At 54.5% G+C, this 17,556-nt stretch overlaps 1 protein-coding gene across 2 annotated transcripts in view; it reads right to left on the bottom strand.

Moving 5' to 3' along the window:
• Positions 1-1,468: 1,468 nt before the first annotated feature.
• SLC1A7 (solute carrier family 1 member 7) overlaps positions 1,469-17,556 on the bottom strand; it is a gene marked incomplete at both ends in the record, with an annotated part of 41,672 nt that continues 25,584 nt past the window's right edge. Inside the window, 8 exons of one of the 2 annotated variants that reach the window (XM_081087111.1) lie at positions 1,469-1,687; positions 2,300-2,402; positions 2,858-2,992; positions 3,740-3,934; positions 4,975-5,208; positions 5,911-6,010; positions 10,251-10,473; positions 11,809-11,851. In XM_081087111.1, coding sequence (XP_080943237.1) covers positions 1,469-1,687; positions 2,300-2,402; positions 2,858-2,992; positions 3,740-3,934; positions 4,975-5,208; positions 5,911-6,010; positions 10,251-10,473; positions 11,809-11,851 — 1,252 coding nt within the window. Of the gene's footprint in view, positions 1,688-2,299; positions 2,403-2,857; positions 2,993-3,739; positions 3,935-4,974; positions 5,209-5,910; positions 6,011-10,250; positions 10,474-11,808; positions 11,852-14,085; positions 14,132-17,556 lie in introns of those variants that run through there. The other variant, XM_081087112.1, reaches the window with a different exon arrangement.

Raw genomic sequence — 17,556 nt, 5'->3', positions numbered from 1 at the left:
CCCCAAAGTACATCCGGAACAGGCTGTGTGGCCAGGGTTCATCTCTGCTGCCACGCCCCCCCCCCCCCCACAAGCCTCCTGGAGGTCCCCTGGGGCTGAGGAGAATAAAGGACACAGTCTGGAACTGTCCTTGGGCATGCCCCTTCCTTAAAGCAAAGCACTTGCCAAAGGGAGCCCAACTGGCTGAAGAAATTGTTTCTTTTGTGGGGACTGGTTGCAGGGCCTTGCCTGCAGAGCAAAGCCCAGGCTAGGGACAGAGCGATCTGCCCATGCTGGCTGTGGAGACAGGCCCCCGCAGGCCGGTCTGCACTCTGCCTCCTGCGTGTGACAGCTCCGACAGGCTGTCCTCACTGCGGCCGGCCGGCGGGGCGCATCTGCGCCCTGGCCTCGCGGGCAGGCCCGTCCACAAACCGACAGCCCGGACAGGCCTGTCTGCATTCTAGCTGCAAGGACAAGCCTGTTTATTGTCTGACCACCTGGACAGGCCTGTCCGCGCTCTGGCTGCCCAGACGGCCAGTCTGCATGGTGACAGCCTGTGTTGGCTCAGTGAAGACATGCTGGCCAGAGTATGGTTGCTAAGCCCTCAGAACTTGGAAAACAAAATACCTTTATGGAGTCATCTCTGAGTTTGCAAGCACAGAAGAGAGTATAAAATCTAACTCCACTTCATCCCACAGGCTGCTGGGGAGTCCTGACCCCAGAGCCACTTGGGCAACTTGGGCAGAGCATCCCAGGTGAGCCCGTTCCTGGGTCCCGGCTGGCCCCTGCCAGTGGGAGGTTGGTCCGGATGTCTCCAAGGGCCCCGTCTCCACCTCAGATGAGCTTAGCGAGAGATCCTGCTGGGACGTGAGCAGACGGGCCGTGGCACATGGAAGGCAGCAGGCCTTGGTCCTGGGCGGGGCCCCCTTTGGGGAGGGCTGTTTGAGGCCACATGTTATGGGGCATCGGGAGGGCTGGCTGGGCTGGGACACAGGGGTAGACCCGGGGCACTGTTGTTACGTCTTCAGAAATTGAAAGCAGTGGTGGCTGCGGGGCTCTGAGATGGGGCAGGGCCCCTAGAGCCTCTCTTGGCATCTGGCCCTGCAGGTGCCCCTGCTTCCAGGAGGGCCTGGCCAGGGCTTGAAAGGCTTGTGTTGGAGTCCTAGCCCTGACTTGCTCTGAGGCCTGGGATAAATGTGTTCAGCCTTAACCCTGTCACCCAGAAAAGATGGACCCTCACCCCTGCCTGCTGTCCTCACGGGCCAACGTGATGGGAAGTCACAGCCAGGGCTGGCTACACCGGCCCACTACTCCCCAGTTGGGGTTTCCCTCTGAGACTCCACTTTTGGTAAATGGAGCGAATTTCGAGCTCTCCGGGTGGGAAGAATGGGTGAGGCTGGCCCCTGTGTGCTCAGGAAGGCAGTAAGTTGAAATCCTTCCCTTTGCTCCAACCCTGGAGGCCTCCCCTGGCCCCTGCGGCCCTGCAGGCTCAGACATTGGTCTCGAGCTCGCTGATTTCTATGGTGCAGTGGTCCACGCTGGCGGCAACCGGCTCCTCCTCCTGCTCCACCTGGATGGGGACATGGTGGGGACAGGTGGGGCCCAGGGTCAGCTCGGAGGCCTCCGCCACGCTCTTCACACAGCCGTTCTGCTGGGTCGCCATGATCTCCTGCAGGCTCACCGGCTTGGTCTCGCAGGGCGGCGCTTTCTGAGGAGGGAGACAGGCCTTGGTAGCAGGTGGAGGGGCTGAGGGGAGGCACCAGGGAGGACTGAACAAGCGAGGGCTGGGAACCACATGGTCGGTTTTCCTATGGATGTACTGTGGGACCTCGGCAGGTCACGGGGCCTCTCTCGGCTGCCCTGCCACCGCCTGCGGCTGTCGTGGTGGAGGAGGGGACCTGACCCACAGGGTCCACGAGGGAACTGGGCCCCTGCCTGGGCCCTGCATCCTCCTGGCGGAGTAGGAGTCTGCTGCTCATGGCCACTGCAGGAGCCCGAAGACCATGAAGCCCGTGCGGATGTGCAAACATTCGAGTTGCTGTGGGCAGCGACACCCGCCCTAGGGTACAGCTCCCCGCGGGCAGGGCTCTGGCTTCCTTTGTTCCTGTGTCTAGAGCAGGGCCAGCCGCGGTGGGTGCTCAAAAACTAACTGTGAGAGGAGTTAGTCACCCCGGTACCAGATGAGAAACTGAGGCAGGGAGGCGGGAGGGATTGGCTGATGGCTCCCCGGCTGGTGAGTGGAAGATTGGTGCCCATCCCACCTGGGCTCCACCCGCCAGGGCCTTTGGGTGGCCAGGCTGGGGGGAGGCACTGCTCTCACCTCGGTGTCCGTGTCCTGAGCGAAGTCCTTCCGGCAGATGTGGGCCATGATCCCCGCGGCCAGCGCATCCCCCAGCACGTTAATCATGGTGCGGAAGCGGTCCCTGGTGGTGGCGAGCAGTGGGCACTCGTAAGGGGAGCCGGGAGAGGGCAGCGCTCAGCCCAGCAGCCCCTGAGGGCACCAGCTGCCAGGGCAGAGCCCACAGTGAGGCGCTCTCCTAGTCCTCTCAAGCCCACCCCTCCCTCAGGGATGTTGAGGCGGGTTGATGCAGGGCGGGCTTGATGGTGGGTGACCAGACGCCGCACAGGGCCTGTGCTAAGCAGGGCCCAGGCTTGGTTTCACGGTTTGCTCTCACCCTCTTGAAATCCCTTATAATTTGTAAACAAGGGACCCCACATTTTCGTTTTTGAAAACTGGGCTCTACAAATTATGCAGCCAGGCCAGAGCCATTGCCTCTGCAGGTTTCCAGGAAGCTGTGCCAAAGTAGGGTATTTTCCCCTGCCTACCCCAAAGCCCGCTGCCTGCCGGGTGAGGGCGGGAGGGGTGCACCCCACTCACAGAGCCCAGTCCACAGCAATGATGAGGGTGATGTCGTCCGTGGGCAGGCCCACGGAGGTGAGCACGATGACCATGGTGACGAGCCCGGCCTGGGGGATGCCAGCTGCCCCGATGCTGGCTGCGGTGGCTGTGATGCTGCAGAGGGTGGGAGAGGAGGAGGAGAGAGAAGCAGGGGGGGCAGGCTGCCTTGTTGGGACCCTTGCTCCAAAGGGGAGGCCAGAATGCCAGCGCCTCTGTGGCCAGCCAAACGGGGCAGGGTTGTTAGGAAGGCCTCATCAAGGAGTTCTTGGGGGGACACGTTCCTGCTTAAGGTTCTATAGCCCCATGGGCCCCACACGTGGCCTCAGCAGGACCCCCTGAGGAATCTGTGGGAAACCCTGTGCCTGGAGCCGTTGCCAGGAAGGTTTCCAGGAAGCTGCCCAGAGATTCTGATCTGCCCAGCCTCCCTCGGGGGCCTGGTGCCCAGGGTCAGCCTTGTACCCTCAGGCTGGCATGCGAGGCCTTCCCTCAGCCTCTGCCCCTCACCTCAGCACCCTTCCCTCTGCTCCAGCCGCACCAGCAGCCCCTCCAGCATCCCGCCCAGGCCTCTGCCCCCTCTCTGCCCTGCGCGTCCAGAATGCAGGCCCTCCTCTGGGTCTCAGCTCCCGTCCTGCAGGGCAGCGTTGGGGGGGGGGGGGGCAGGGGTTGGGGGGAGCCAGTGCCACTAGTCTCAGGGATCAGGTCACGTCCCACCCCAGCGCTGACGTGGCCTAAAAGGAGCCCCTCACCCTCTCTGGGCCTCAGAGACCCTATCAGATCAGGGAGCTTGAGCATCCTCCAGGCCCTCCCAGGAGTCACCCTCCCACCCCAATCCCCCCGGGCTGGGGGGCACCAGGAGTGCACCTGATGGTGATGATCTGGCCGAAGTCCAGCTCATAGTTGTTGACCTGGGCGATGAAGATGGCAGCCACCGCCTCGTAGAGCGCAGTGCCGTCCATGTTGATGGTGGCGCCCACGGGCAGCACGAAGCGGGCGATGCGCCGGTCAATGTGGTTGTTCTCCAGCAGGCACTTGAAGGTGATGGGCAGTGTGGCCGAGCTGTGGGCGGAGGGGCCAGCATCTGCCCTCCATCCTCCTCCAGGATGGTCAGGGCCTCTGGGTTGCCCTCCTGCCAGTGACAGGAAGCTCGTGCCACCCCAGGCAGCCGGCCCATCGCAGGGAGAACAGGCTGAAGGGACCTTGAAAATGGTCCCTTTGGGAGTGTGGTACGACGGCGGAGCCAGGCCTACCCAGGCCCTGGGCCTCAGAGACACCCCTCTACACACAGGTCAGGAAGGGACCTACTATGCGCCTGGTTCCGTCCTTTACACACACTCTCATTTGATCCTCATAGCTTCCGGCAAAGGAGGGGTTTTGAGTCCATTTTACAGATGAAGCAACTGAAGCCCAGAGGGCGGAGGGGCTGACTCGAAGTCACGCTGCTGTGCCAAGCGTAGGAGTGGCTAACAGCGGGGCTCTGGGCTGGACCTGCTGGGTTCAGCTTCCAGCCTCCTCCTCGCCAGTGGCAGCAGGACCCCTAACCTGTGTGTGCCTTGGTTTCCTTGTCCCAGGGCGGGAGCACGCCTGGATTCAGCTCTTAGGGTGCTGTAACGAGTAAGCGCTTAGAGTCGTGTCCGCCTCATCACAAGTACTCAAGCAATGGTAGCTACTAGTGCTGTTACTGTTTTGTTACTGGAGCTCCTGGTAGCAGTGCTGGGGCCAATACCTGGGTGGGTGTGGCTGCAGAGCCCTTCCCATCCCACAGGTCACTGACTGGGGACCCCACTTCCTCTTCCCGGGCCCAAGGTTGTGGTTCCTGTTGGGCAGGTGGCCAAGGGCTGCTCTGTGTGGAAGCCAACCTCCATGTGGATTGAGGTGGGGAGGGGAAGGCCTCAAGAGGTGATAAAGGCTTTCTGCCATTTGGGCAGGTGGGGCCTTAAGCATTACATTTCAAAAATTGGTCTTGTTACCATAGCTACCCCCAAGTGTGTGAAGCAGGCCTTACTGACACCTCCACGCGTCTATGGCCATGGACAAATGATGACTGAACAGGTGGACAGTGTTGAGCACCACCCTGTTCTGCCTGCACCCAGGGCTACCTGGAGGAGGTGGCCAGTGCGATGAGCAGGGCCTGAAGGACACCGCGGATGAAGACGATGGGGTTTTTTCTGGTGATGAAGAAGTAGAGCAGGGGCAGGATGACGAGGCCATGGACCACCAGCCCGCACACTACGGTGACTGCATAGAAGCCCAGCTTTTTTCCTACAGTTGTGGGGTCATCCATCTCCAGGATCTTGCCGGCGATGAGGAACACAATGCCAAAGGGGAAGTACCTGTTGTGGGGGCAGGGCAGCCAGCTCAGTGCCAGGCAGGTGAGGGTCCCAGGCAGCCCTGGCACTGCATCACTGCCTGATCCCCCTGAGCCTGCCAGGGCCCCATGAGGGTGAATGTAACTGAGTGCCAAGGTGCCCGGAACATGGCATTATTGATACCTCCACCCTCAACCAGCCCAGCCCTGTACCACCTCTCACAACCCTGCCTTCCTGCCCAGGCTTCTGAGGAGTATGCCTGCCCTCTGTGGGCCCATGTGTGAACCCAGCAATGCCACTCTCTGTGCATGCTCTGGGACAGGCCTCTGCATGTCCCCATCTAAACCATGTCTAAGGTCTGAGCTCTGAACCAAGGAGTGGCAGCTGGTTCTCACTTCCAGAGCTTCCTTCCTGCAAAAGCCGAGCTGATGAGCTCCATGTGATGGGGAAACTAGGCCAGGAGAGCACGCCAGGCTCAGCGCTGGGCGCTCCTGCAGTGGGCCTGACCGGGCCAGAGTGGCAGGCCCAGGGCTGGAACTAGGCCTGGTCAGGGCTGGGGAGCAGGGGAGTGCGTGTGACTCTGGAGAACCCAGGCCAGGGCTCAGCCTCCTGGGCAGCTCACTCCTAGGAGAAGAAAGGATGGGACCATGGGGTCCCTCTGTCTGCCCAGGACAGGAGTGGAAGGGGTGAGGTAGGAGAGGACGCCCCCATCCCAGTGAGGCTTACCACACAGCCACTGCCACAATCTTCATGACAGACTCATTGAGGCACTGGCAGAAGCTGACCAGGGGGGCCCCGCTCTCACCCATGCGGCCCAGCATGATGCCTGCGGGGGCAGGGATACACGAGCAGATCACAGATCACACAGGCCAAGGCCACGGTGTGTGTGATGCCTACACATGTGTGTGATGCCTGCACGTGCTGACAGGCTGGGGGCAGGCAGGGACAGACCCCATGCACACATGGCTCTCGCCCTTGGCTGACTTCCCAGCAGCCTCCATGCACCAGTGTTCCCCTCCTCCTTGACCTTCACTCCTGGACCAGGCAGCAACCTCGCAACAGGGCTCTCATTCTTCCTTCTCTCTAATCCATTTTCTACACAGCAGCAGTGTCATCTTCTTAAGGTAAAAATGCTCCCTGCCAAACACTGGCTTCCTTGATGACCTAGACGAGTGGTTCTCAACCTGTGGGTCACGACCCCTTTGGGGGTCGAACGACCCTTTCACAGGGGTCACCTAAGGCCATCGGAAAACACATATACAATTACATATTGTTTTTGTGATTAATCACTATGCTTTAATTACGTTCAATTTGTAACAATGAAATTGGAGGTCACCACAACATGAGGAACTGTATTAAAGGGTCGCAGCATTAGGAAGGTTGAGAACCACTGACCTAGACCATAACCTAGCTCCCCATGCTCTGGCCCCACTTGACTTGAGTCCTGTTCGACCCAGATCTATACCCCCCACCACCACCTGGCCATCCTCAGCATGCTCTGGCATCCCTGACCTTCTTTACATTCCTAGAATCCATCAAGCTCTACACTGCCTCAGGGCCTTTGCCATGTAGTTCTGATGCCTGAAACCCAGGTCCGCTGCTGGCTCTGTCCCTGCCCAAGTTATCCCTGCCCCTCATCACGGAAACATGCTGCCCAGGTCTCCACATGCCTCGGACACCCATCCCCACTCCCCAATTTATTTTTATCTGTCTCCTCTCTTTATGATCCCTTCATATCATTTATCACAACTTATAACTGTTATTGTCCAGTTGTCCATTGTTTTTCCATTTCCTCCAATAGAAGACTAGCTCCATGAGGGCAAGAACTGTCTCTCAGCTGGCACGTGGTAGATGCTCAACAATAACCTTTGAGTGAATGAATGAGTGAAAACGCTTTTTCCAAAGCCCCACTGGGGTTCTGGACTCTCCTCTACTTGGGGAGCGTTCATATGTGTCCTCGTCCACGGGGGGCTCCATGCAAGTGAGCAGTCAGGCCACTCACAACAGTGACGAGTGACAGCTCTCCCTCCTGTTGACACAGAAATGAAGAGCCAAACAGACTCTGTGCTGCCCTCAGGAAGCTGTGCTCAGAGAGGCTCACTGACGGACTCAGCCAGGGAGGGGCAGGGCAGGAATGTGAACCTGGCCCATGGGACTCCAGAGAGAGCTCTTTCCCTAACCAGGAAACCCTGAGCCCACCTGTCCTCGGACCAGCTACCGCTGGAATGAGCTGGGGGCTCTGCTGGCATGGGAGAGGCCCGAGTTGGAGGTGACACTGGCCTAGCCCTGCCCATCTGGCCTGTGGAAGCCTAAGTGAACTCAGACCCAGGTCCCCTGCTGGCTCTGTCCCTGCCCAAGGTATTCCTGCCCCTCCTCAGCCTCCACTTAGATTTCCCTGGGGTTGCCCACGGGCTCTGGTTGGCTGGGTGTTAGTGTGCATAGGCCCCAGGGTGGGCGTGGGCCTCCTCCAACAGTAAAGGTCAATGAGACCTTAGCATCAGCCAGTCAGCCACATCCAACGCTGGGGAGAAGCTGGGGACGGAGCCTGGGTTGAGGGGACCAAAGCAAGCCCTGCTTGGAGCAGCTGTCTCTGAGTGTGAGCAGACGTGGGCACACATTGACATGAGCACTGCAGATGTGGGCACACATGGGCATGGGTACACACAGTCTCGGGCGCAGACTGACTTGGGAACGCACACACACACATACACTTATCCATGGACAATTACTCATGGTCAGTAAACACTTTGTGGATTGAGTCAAAGGGTCTCAGGGGTTTCTTTTGCTCTGCAAATAGACGTCCTTTTTATATGTTTTCGCCCCTGAGGGAGGCAGTGATGAGAGGAGGAAGAATGTTCAGGATTGGGTACTAATTGTCAGATGTTCTAAACACACTTCCAAACACCATCTTGCCACACCCTTAAGTTACTAAGGTCCTGGCCCCTCTGCGTGCCTGGCATTTTGGCCAAGATGATAAGAGCTCTATTACTTATGATTGCCCATCCATCCACCCATCCATCCACCCACCCATCCATTCATCCACCCACCCACCCACCCATCCATCTATCCACCTACCCATCCATCCATCCATCCATCCATCCATCCATCCATCCATCCACCCATCCATCCATCCACCCACCTACCCACCCATCCATCGCTCCAATAGGTTCTACTGAGCGCCCGCTCCTGCGGGTCACTGTGGTGGGCTGTGGGGATAAATGGAGGACAAGCCAGGCCTGTCTCTGCCTGCATGGAGCTTACAGCAGCTGCTGCACAGACATTAAACAATTACACCAGCAACTACATACCTGCAGTTGGGTCAAAGTTTAAGGAGTAACCCAGGGCACATGACCGTCTGGGGTGTTGGGAAGACTTTCCTGAGGATGTGATGCTTATAAAGAGACCACCCCTCCCTTTACCACCACCCTCAAGGATGAGAAAGGTGCAAGGGAGAGGAGGGGCAGGAGCAGGCAGGCTGAGAAAGTGGGAAGGGCCTCAGGGAGGGGTCTTCGGCAGCATGGAGCAGGGAGTGAGCGGGACCGGAGGAGTCTGAGGAGCCCCAGGCGGTCTGGGCCGAATCACTCGGCGCTCCCAGGCCGCAGGGTGTTGGGTCCCTTTCCAGGTGGAGTGGAGAGCCACTGGAGGCCTTAAGCAGGGACTTAGTGACCCCATGAGGGGGACACACCAGGACAGGGGGCTCTTCAGGCAGTTTTTGCAGAAACCAGGTGAGAGATGATGGTGGCCTTGGACCAGGTGATGGCAGTGGGCAGAGGGAAATGCAGGGATTGGAGACAGATTTCAGAGGCTAGACCACCCAGCTTGGGTGTGGGCTGAGGGAGAGGTAGAAAATGACCCCGGATTTCTTGCTATGAGCAACCAGAAGGATGGCGAGGCTTTTTACTTAAAAAGAAAACTGTGGAGAAATCAGGGAAGCAGCAGAGAACTCCCAGGCCCTTGGCTGGCGTGATGCCCATTTTAGAATAAGACTCATAATGACCCCTGGCATAGCCTAGAAGGACAAGCTAGATTGTTCTGATGGGTTAGGAGCTGTCGCCCAAAAGGAAAAGGTTGTGTGTGTGTGTGTGTGGGGGGGGGGGGGGGGTAGGGGTGGGGGGGTGGAGGGGTGGGGGGGGAGGGGGGTGGGTCACTGCAGGCAGATACATCCTTGGGTTTATGGGATCTGAAGCTTATAGTTTGGGACCCTCCTTATGAAAAAGAATACTTTTTTTTTTTTTTAAAGGTACAGGCCTCAGAAGGGGCCTGTGCAAGTTAAGCCTCACCAGCTTCAAGATAAGTAGCCTGTGGCTGGGGCCTTGGAGACCCAGAGAAGAGTTGCAAAGGGAAGGTGTGGCCTGGGAGGCCAACTGTGGGCCCGAGAAAAGGCACAGACATGTCTCAGGGGAGAGGCCGCCAGTGAGAAACTCATGAGTTTGGGGATGGGAGGAGGATTAAGGGCTTTAAGTACACAGTGATGGCTGGTCATTTTTAGACTTTTCCTGTTTTTACTGTAACTGCCTCCTCTCCTCCCCAGGATGTGCAGACAGACCTCAGTAAGAAGTTCAGGAACAGGAGGGGCCAGAGGCATGGTCTTCTTTGAGGGAGGGCCCACACCCCTGGAGGCAAACTAGGACGGGATAGAGAATTTCTCCTGAGGAACGCTGGCTCCAACGGGGGTGGGGTGGGGTGGGGTGGGGGGCTGGAGCCACCCCACTGGATGGGAAAGGAAGGAACCGCCTGGAAGATGGGAGATTCTAGGTTACTCAGGTTGCTGGAGGCAGACAGGGGTAGGTGCAGGCAGGGGTAAGTGCAGGGAGGGGTAGGTGCAGGAATGGGTAGGTGCAGGCAGGGGTAGGTGCAGACAGGAGTAGGTGCAGGGAGGGGTAGGTGCAAGGAGGGGTAGGTACAGGCAGAGGTAGGTGCAGGCAGGGGTAGGTGCAGGCAGAGGTAGGTGCAAACAGGGGTAAGTGCAGACAGGGGTAAGTGCAGGGAGGGGTAGGTGCAGGCAGGGGTAGGTGTGAGGAGGGCCCGGCTCCCTGGCACTGCTGGGTGGGGTGGGCAGCACATACCCATGGTGGCAGAGAACATGACGATGCCCAGCACATTCATGCCATCGCTGGTGCCAGGCTCTGACTTGTAGATGACCTCAGGTGGTGGGATCAGGTCCAGGGCAAAGTTCTGAATGTGAGAGCCATTCTCTTCCTGGACCTCATAGATGAAGATCCGCTGAGAAGGGGCCTCGTCCGATGCCACTTTGGGGGACTTGACCACGGGCGTGGTCTTGGTGCGGTACTGGTGGGCGACACCCCAACCAGGAAGGAGTCAGGGCCAATGTTGTTATTAATATCGACAACAACAACAATAATAATATCTTGGAAGCGCATTTGTATCCACTCATGAACTATTTGATTGACAATAACCCTGTGAGGTAGGCAGGACAGGGATTATTATCAATATTTTACCCAAAAGAAAATTGATTCCTTCATTCATCTATACACTATCCAGCCACCCCTCTCTTCATCCCTTCTTCCCTCTTCTTCCTTCTAAGCATCGTTACACCCTTCTGGGTCCCTCTCTAGCCCTCTATCTCTTCCTTTACCTGCCCAGGTGATTCTTCATTCACCCATCGGTCCCTCCAGCCAGCCATCGTCCATCCACCTAACAGCCAGCCAGCTGTACCTCCCACTGAGGGAAACCTGGACCTTCTCTAGGCAAACCTCATTTTACTGAGCCTTGCTTATTGCGCTTCACAGATGTCTTGTTGCTGTTACAAATTGAAAGCAAGACCCTCCACCAGCAAAAAGATTACTTGTTTTCTTGCAATGCTTGTGTTATTGTGGAGCTCTGGAACCTAACCTGCAGTAGCTCCGGGCACGCCTGTGTTTGAAAAGCTCAGCTTGCCTCAAGCCTTCTTGAGGAGATGAGGTCCCAGCTGGGAAGAATGGAGTCACTGAACTGCCTACCTTTCCCCCCAGGGAATTCGGGGGGAAAGCAAGATGCACACTGTATGGGCACTGCGATCCTAATTTTATTTTTAAAAATATATTTATTTAGGAAAAAAAAAGATTAGAAGCATACCAACTACTTCCACTATTGCTAGGTGCTGGAACTAGAGATGATTTTTATTTTCTGTGTTGTATTTTTTAGTATTAGGGAACATTACTACTGTTCTTATGGGGGGGGTGGGGAGATTATTTTAAAAAGAAAGAGAAAACAGGCTTAGAAACCAACTGGCCTAGGTTTACCTACTAGGCTACCCTTTCACTAGTGGTATAACCTTGGCAAACCCTTTAACCCTCTGAGCCCCCGCTTCCCCATCCAGAGAGGGGTGAGCCTACCTGGGGGCAGGCTGTTTTGAGGACCCCGTGAGGACAGTGTCAGCCCTGCCGTAAACCCGGCGGAGCAGCTCTCTGTGAAGTGGGGCTCCACCCTCACAGGCTTTCTTCATGCGAAGCTGGAACCCAGAGCAGGGTGTGGCTTCAGGAGCTCTAAGGGTCTAGCTCGCTCTCCTCCCCTCTAGCATCCTGCCCCCAGGAGATGGGGAGACTTGCTGGTAAACCTGTCACTACCCAGTGAGGCGCAGACTGGCCCTGCCTGCCACCCCTTCGTCCCCTGGGACCCACTCACCTGTTTGAATGTGGCTTCTACCAGGTTGGCCGGGAACATGTTCCTGGGAAGAGAGTCAGGGATTGAAGAATTCCAGAGCCTGGGACAGAAAGGCCCTTGGGATCATCTGAGCGCCTCCCTCAGAGTCAAGGCCCTCAGGACCCAGCCCCACCTCCCCTGCAGGCTCATCTTCTCCCACGACGGCCACTCCCAGGACTCAGCTCCAACACAACTGCATCCTCTAAACGCTGCATCCTTTCCAGCTCCAGTCCTCTGTTCACACGGTTCCTTCTGCCTGAAATGCCCTTCCTGCTTCTCTAACGCCTCCTCCCATCAATAGGAGGCCAGGCCTCCGACTGCTCCAGGTTGAGTCTGAGGCTCCTCCCCTGAGTCACCTGCTCTCTAGCACACAGCACCCACTGGCTCACATGTCCACCTCCCCCCAGACTGGCTTCCTTGAAGGTGGCGTTGGTTCATGTCCTATCTGTGGTGCCCAACCCAGGACCTGGCACATAAGTAGGATCATTACTCTTAGTAATATTATTTTCATATCTTGTCCTACCAGATATGATAACATACTATAAAGACATAACTGTCAAAATGTTGAGAAACAGCGGTCAATAGAAAAATCAATGTAGGGGAACCTGTAGCTGGAAGCAGACCCTGGGCCATCTAAGTATTTTATCGTTGACAAAAGCTGCTTCACAAATCAGTGAAGAAAAGAATTCATTATAGAGAGCTGTACAGACACCCAACTATTCAGAAAAATAAAAATCCGATTCTGATTTACACTGTGCAGATGGTTTAAAGAAATCAATAATTTAAAAAACGCCACCATATCTCAGGATATGGAAGGACTCCATAAAAACAAAATGAGCAATAAAAATTAGCAGATGGTGCTATATTAAAATTACGGATGTCATAAGTACAATACGGTATTCCTGGATTGGGGCCTGGGACAGAAGGAAAGGGCATTAGTGAAAAAACTGGTCAGATCCAAATAAGGTCTGTGATTCAGTTACTAGCTGTACTAATTTAATTCCAGTTGTGACGAATGCGCCAGTTATGTGAGTGGCTAACGTCAGGGAAGCTGGGAAGCTGGCTGAAGGCAGGTGGGAACTCTGGGCCATCTTTGCAACTTTTCTGAAAGCCTAAAGTTATGCCACAGTAAAAGGCTAATACCAGTAAGACTCTCTCTGAGACAGATGACAGCACAAATGAAATTCTAAAGCAAACGACAAACTGGGGGAACCATGTGACAAAGCGAGGTCCTCTGACATCTATAAAGACTCTTGACAGGGCCCATCCTTGTCCCTGAGCTCACTGTCTCCTCTCCCCAGACCGTCGGCTCCTGCAGGGCAGAGGTCTGTGTTTTGTTCATCGCAGTGTCCCCAGATCCTGGGAGACTGCCTGGCAGTAACCGGCACTCAGTAAATATTTGCTGCTGCATAAATAGATGGGCCACAGAAACATTAATCGGCAGCTCACTTCGCCAAAGAAGAAACATAAGCAGCTTCAAACGCTTTTAAAAAAATGTTCGGCTTCATCAATAAATTAAAGCTGGTAAAGACTTTTTAAAACGACAATAAACAAGGCTGAGAGGTGCGGTGACATGGGCACCGCCCAGGGTTCTGGCAGCAACCTTGCTGTGAAGCAATTAGCAATCCATACCCAGGGGCTTAGCAGCATTACATCTTTGTCTTTATAAGCTGCTTCCGGGATCTGTTCTAAACCAGAGATCTAACAAAGATCGTTGTTCACATGCCTGCCCTTCCTGGAGCAGGCCGGTGCCTCACACTCACACTCACACTCACACTCACCGCCTCCTCCACCTGGGTCGCCCCTCCCACTCAATCTTCTTTTTTTTTAAAAAAAATATATTATTTATTGATTTCAGAGAGGAAGAGAGAGGGAGAGAGAGGTAGAAACATCAATGATGAGAGAGAATCATGGATCGGCTGCCTCCTGCACGCCCCCCACTGAGGATCAAGCCTGCAACCCCCACTCAATCTTCTCAGCAAATCTCTACTCCTCCAAAACTCAGCTCACACATAAATGGAGTTATAGATGTAAATAAGAGTGTGATTATTTCTTAACTTTACACCCCAGCAGCCACTGTTGGAAAGCAGAAACTACCATTTTTTTGTTTGCATTGCTCCCGAAACGCAGGTTCAGTGTGAGCACACGGCCAGAGGAAAAGGGCTTAGAATGAGCTACCGAGGCAGAAACTGAGAGGATGAGATGCAAGCGGGAGTCACTGGGAGGCGTTCTCTGAAAAGCTCTTGAAAAGGTGCCCACTCAGCCAGGACCTTTGGGTCCCTTCCTCCAGCTTTCTTCCCTCTGCCTGGGACGTGGACATGACAGCCGGAGCGTCAGCAGCCTTCTTGGACCATGAGACACACTGAGGCTGTAAGGCAAGTGCTAAGCACAGTAAAGCACACAGGTGGCGGGAACACCCGATGAGCGTGAGCTGCCCACCTCTGGGCTGCTTATTGGGAGAAAGGGCAAGTCTTTACCTTACTCAAGCCTCTGCTGGTTTAAGGTTTTCTTCACTAGCAGCCACAAGCAGTTCTTGACTAATGCATATGCTCACACTGATTGTCAATGAACGTATCCTGCAGATTTTAATAAAGAACTTACTTTTGATGATTAAATGGGAAAGTGTACGACTTTTGTTTTGCTTTTGAACACCCATGGGAAGCCTTCCTGTGTGTCCCAGGAGGCGTGCTCCTGGAGGCAGTTCCATAAAATGCAGACATGTCGGGCCTGGGGGGCATCAATGGCCGTGGCCATCAAGTATATGCACTCTGTCGTGGACCTGCCTGCACATCTCTTGGGGCAAGTTCACCTCTTGACTCCTCTCCTCACTTACTGTTTAGAAGTTCCTACTGTATCAGTTTCACGCTTCCCCTAACCCCATGTCCCCAACCCAGCCCCAAAGGTGGGACTTGTTCCTTTCCAAGCACAGCTCCTGGGAGCTCCATCCAATCCCTGAGCGGGTAACGGGGAGATGCAAATAGAGCCAAATCATTACTTAAACACCACTGGGGTCTCTGGTGTTTTAATAAGATGGGTGGGTGGGGGTGGGGGGGGAAGATGCTCTGATTAGGGTACTGCCTGGGCTCTCTCTCTCTGAGGCCGCCCTGTGAGCAGGCGTCCGTCTCAGAGCCCTGGGAGATGAATGCATGTCTTGGCGAGTCACCGAGGGACACAGCTGGTTGTGTTCCTCTGGAGTCATCTTTGAGAGACAGACACATATCTTCCCACCCCTGAAGCCCCCACATCTTCTGGATTTCTCATTTGTCACATCTGCCCCCAGTTCCCAGGTCCCTGCCCTGGTCATCGTGTTCTTGTTCAGTTTTCCACACATGGTGGGCGTCTGCTCTGGGCCAGAGCGAGAGCGAGGGGGCCCCTGGTGCCGCCCCTGCGGTGGCGTCCTCACTGCACACACAGCCTCTCCAGACGTCCGGGCTAGAAAGGGTCTCAGAGAGTGGCTGTCTAGTGTGCCCTTCTTTTTTTTCTCTTTTTCTTTTTTATTTATTTTTTTAAATTAAATCTTTATTGTCCAGCTTATTACAGTTGTTCCTCTTTTTTCCCCCATAGCTCCCCTCCACCTGGTTCCCACCCCACTCTCCGCCCTCACCCCCCCCCCCCACTGTCCTCATCCATAGGTGCACGATTTTTGTCCAGTCTCTTCCCGCATCCCCCACACCCCTTTCCCCCCCAAGAATAGTCAGTCCACTCCCTTTCTCTGCCCCTGATTCTATTATAATCACCAGTTTATTCTGCTCATCAGATTATTTATTCACTTGATTTTTCGATTCACTTGATAGATGTGTATTTGTTGTTCATAATTTGTATCTTTACCTTTTTCTTCTTCTTCCTCTTCTTAAAGGATACCTTTCAGCATTTCATATAATACTGGTTTGGTGATGATGAACTCCTTTAGCTTTTCCTTATCTGTGAAGCTCTTTATCTGACCTTCAATTCTGAATGATAGCTTTGCTGAATAAAGTAATCTTGGTTGTAGGTTCTTGGCATTCATTACTTTGAATATTTCTTGCCACTCCCTTCTGGCCTGCAAAGTTTCTGTTGAGAAATCAGCTAACAGTCATATGGGTACTCCCTTGTAGGTAATTGACTTTCTTTCTCTTGCTGCTTTTAAGATTCTCTCTTTGTCTTTTGCTCTTGGCATTTTAATTATGATGTGTCTTGGTGTGGTCCTCTTTGGATTCCTTTTGTTTGGGGTTCTCCACGCTTCTTGGACCTGTAAGTCCATTTCTTTCACCAGTTGGGGGAAGTTTTCTGTCATTATTTCTTCAAATAGGTTTTCAATATCTTGCTCTCTCTCATCTTCTGGCACCCCTATAATTCTGATGTTGGTACGCTTGAAGCTGTCCCAGAGGCTCCTTACACTATCTTCGTATTTTCGGATTCTTTTTTCATTTTGCTTTTCCGGTTGGGTGTTTTTTGCTTCTTCGTATTTCAAATCTTTGACTTGATTCTTGCGATCCTCTAGTCTGCTGTTGGAACTCTGCATAATATCCTTTATTTCAGTCAGTGTATGCTTAATTTCTAGTTGGTCCTTTTTCATAACCTCAAGGGTCTCACTAGATTTCTTGAGGGTCTCACTACATTTATCAGTGGTCTCACCAGACTTTTTGAGGGTCTTACTAAATTTATCGGCGGTTTCTAGAAAGTTCTTGAAAAACCTTAAAAGTGTGGTTTTGAACTCTATATCCAGTCGTTTGCTTTCCTCCATTTCTGTCATTTGTGACTTGTTTCTTTGTCTCCACATTTTTTATGCTTCCCTGTGTTGGTAGAGTGGCTTTGTGTGCTAGGTGTTCTATAGGGCCCAGTGGCTCAGCTTCCCCAATTACCTGAGGTGGACACTCTTGGTGCTCCCCTTTGTGGGCTTTGTGCACAGTCTTGTTGTAGTTAAGCCTTGATTGTTGTAGGTATCACTGAGAGGAATTGACCTCCAGGCCAATTGGCTGTGAGAGTCAGCTGTGTCTACAGTGGGAGAACTTCTGTGCTGAAGACACCCGTATGAGGCAAGACTTGCTTTAGTGGGGCTTTGGTGCTCACTGAGTCTGCCCCCTGAGTGTGTCCCTTATGGATCTGAGGAGTTGTAATCTGGATGGTCCCACTCTGACCACTGGGTACACTGGCTCTTGGATCTCTAAGGAGGTGCTAATTTAGCCTCTGTCTGAGGCTACCCAGCAGGAGCTACGAAGAGATCTGCAGATTCCCCTTCCTTGTTTGGGGTTTGGAGGTGCCCAAATGAGGCCCAGCTGTGAAGCAATGCAAGCTGCTGTGGGGCCTTGGTCCTTCTCTTGGAAGTTCTGGGTCTGTCTGGCCCAGCTGCAGTTTGCTAGGTAATTTTCAGATTGTAAAGGGCCAGGGCATTCATATGCAAAAGCCTCTGCCGCAGCCTGGGTGGGGTGGGGTCTCAGGGAATCAAAGGGCGGAGCAAGCAGCTATGGCTGATCCTCAGCCCTGCCCTAAGGGGCCCTGCGTCTCAGTGTCCTGGTAATTGCTACAAGCACCTTTGAGAGAAAGCCGCCCTCGAATTCCAAGTTCTGCCTGCTGCCAGACAGTCCGGTTTCTCCCCGTATGAGTCTGGGTCCCCAGAGACTCACCCGGAACTGGAGTTCAGAGCAGTCGGGGGCTTGTGACTCCCTCCCAATTCAAAAAGACAGCCGTGTCCTCAGTTGCCAGCCCTTGCCGCGTGCACCTCCATACCTCTGCACTTCCACACCTCCTCTG

Source organism: Myotis nattereri (assembly GCF_964212035.1).
Source record: "Myotis nattereri genome assembly, chromosome: 3".
NCBI classification, from domain to species: Eukaryota; Metazoa; Chordata; class Mammalia; order Chiroptera; family Vespertilionidae; genus Myotis; species Myotis nattereri.
This window is presented reverse-complemented; position numbering and strand designations above follow the sequence as displayed.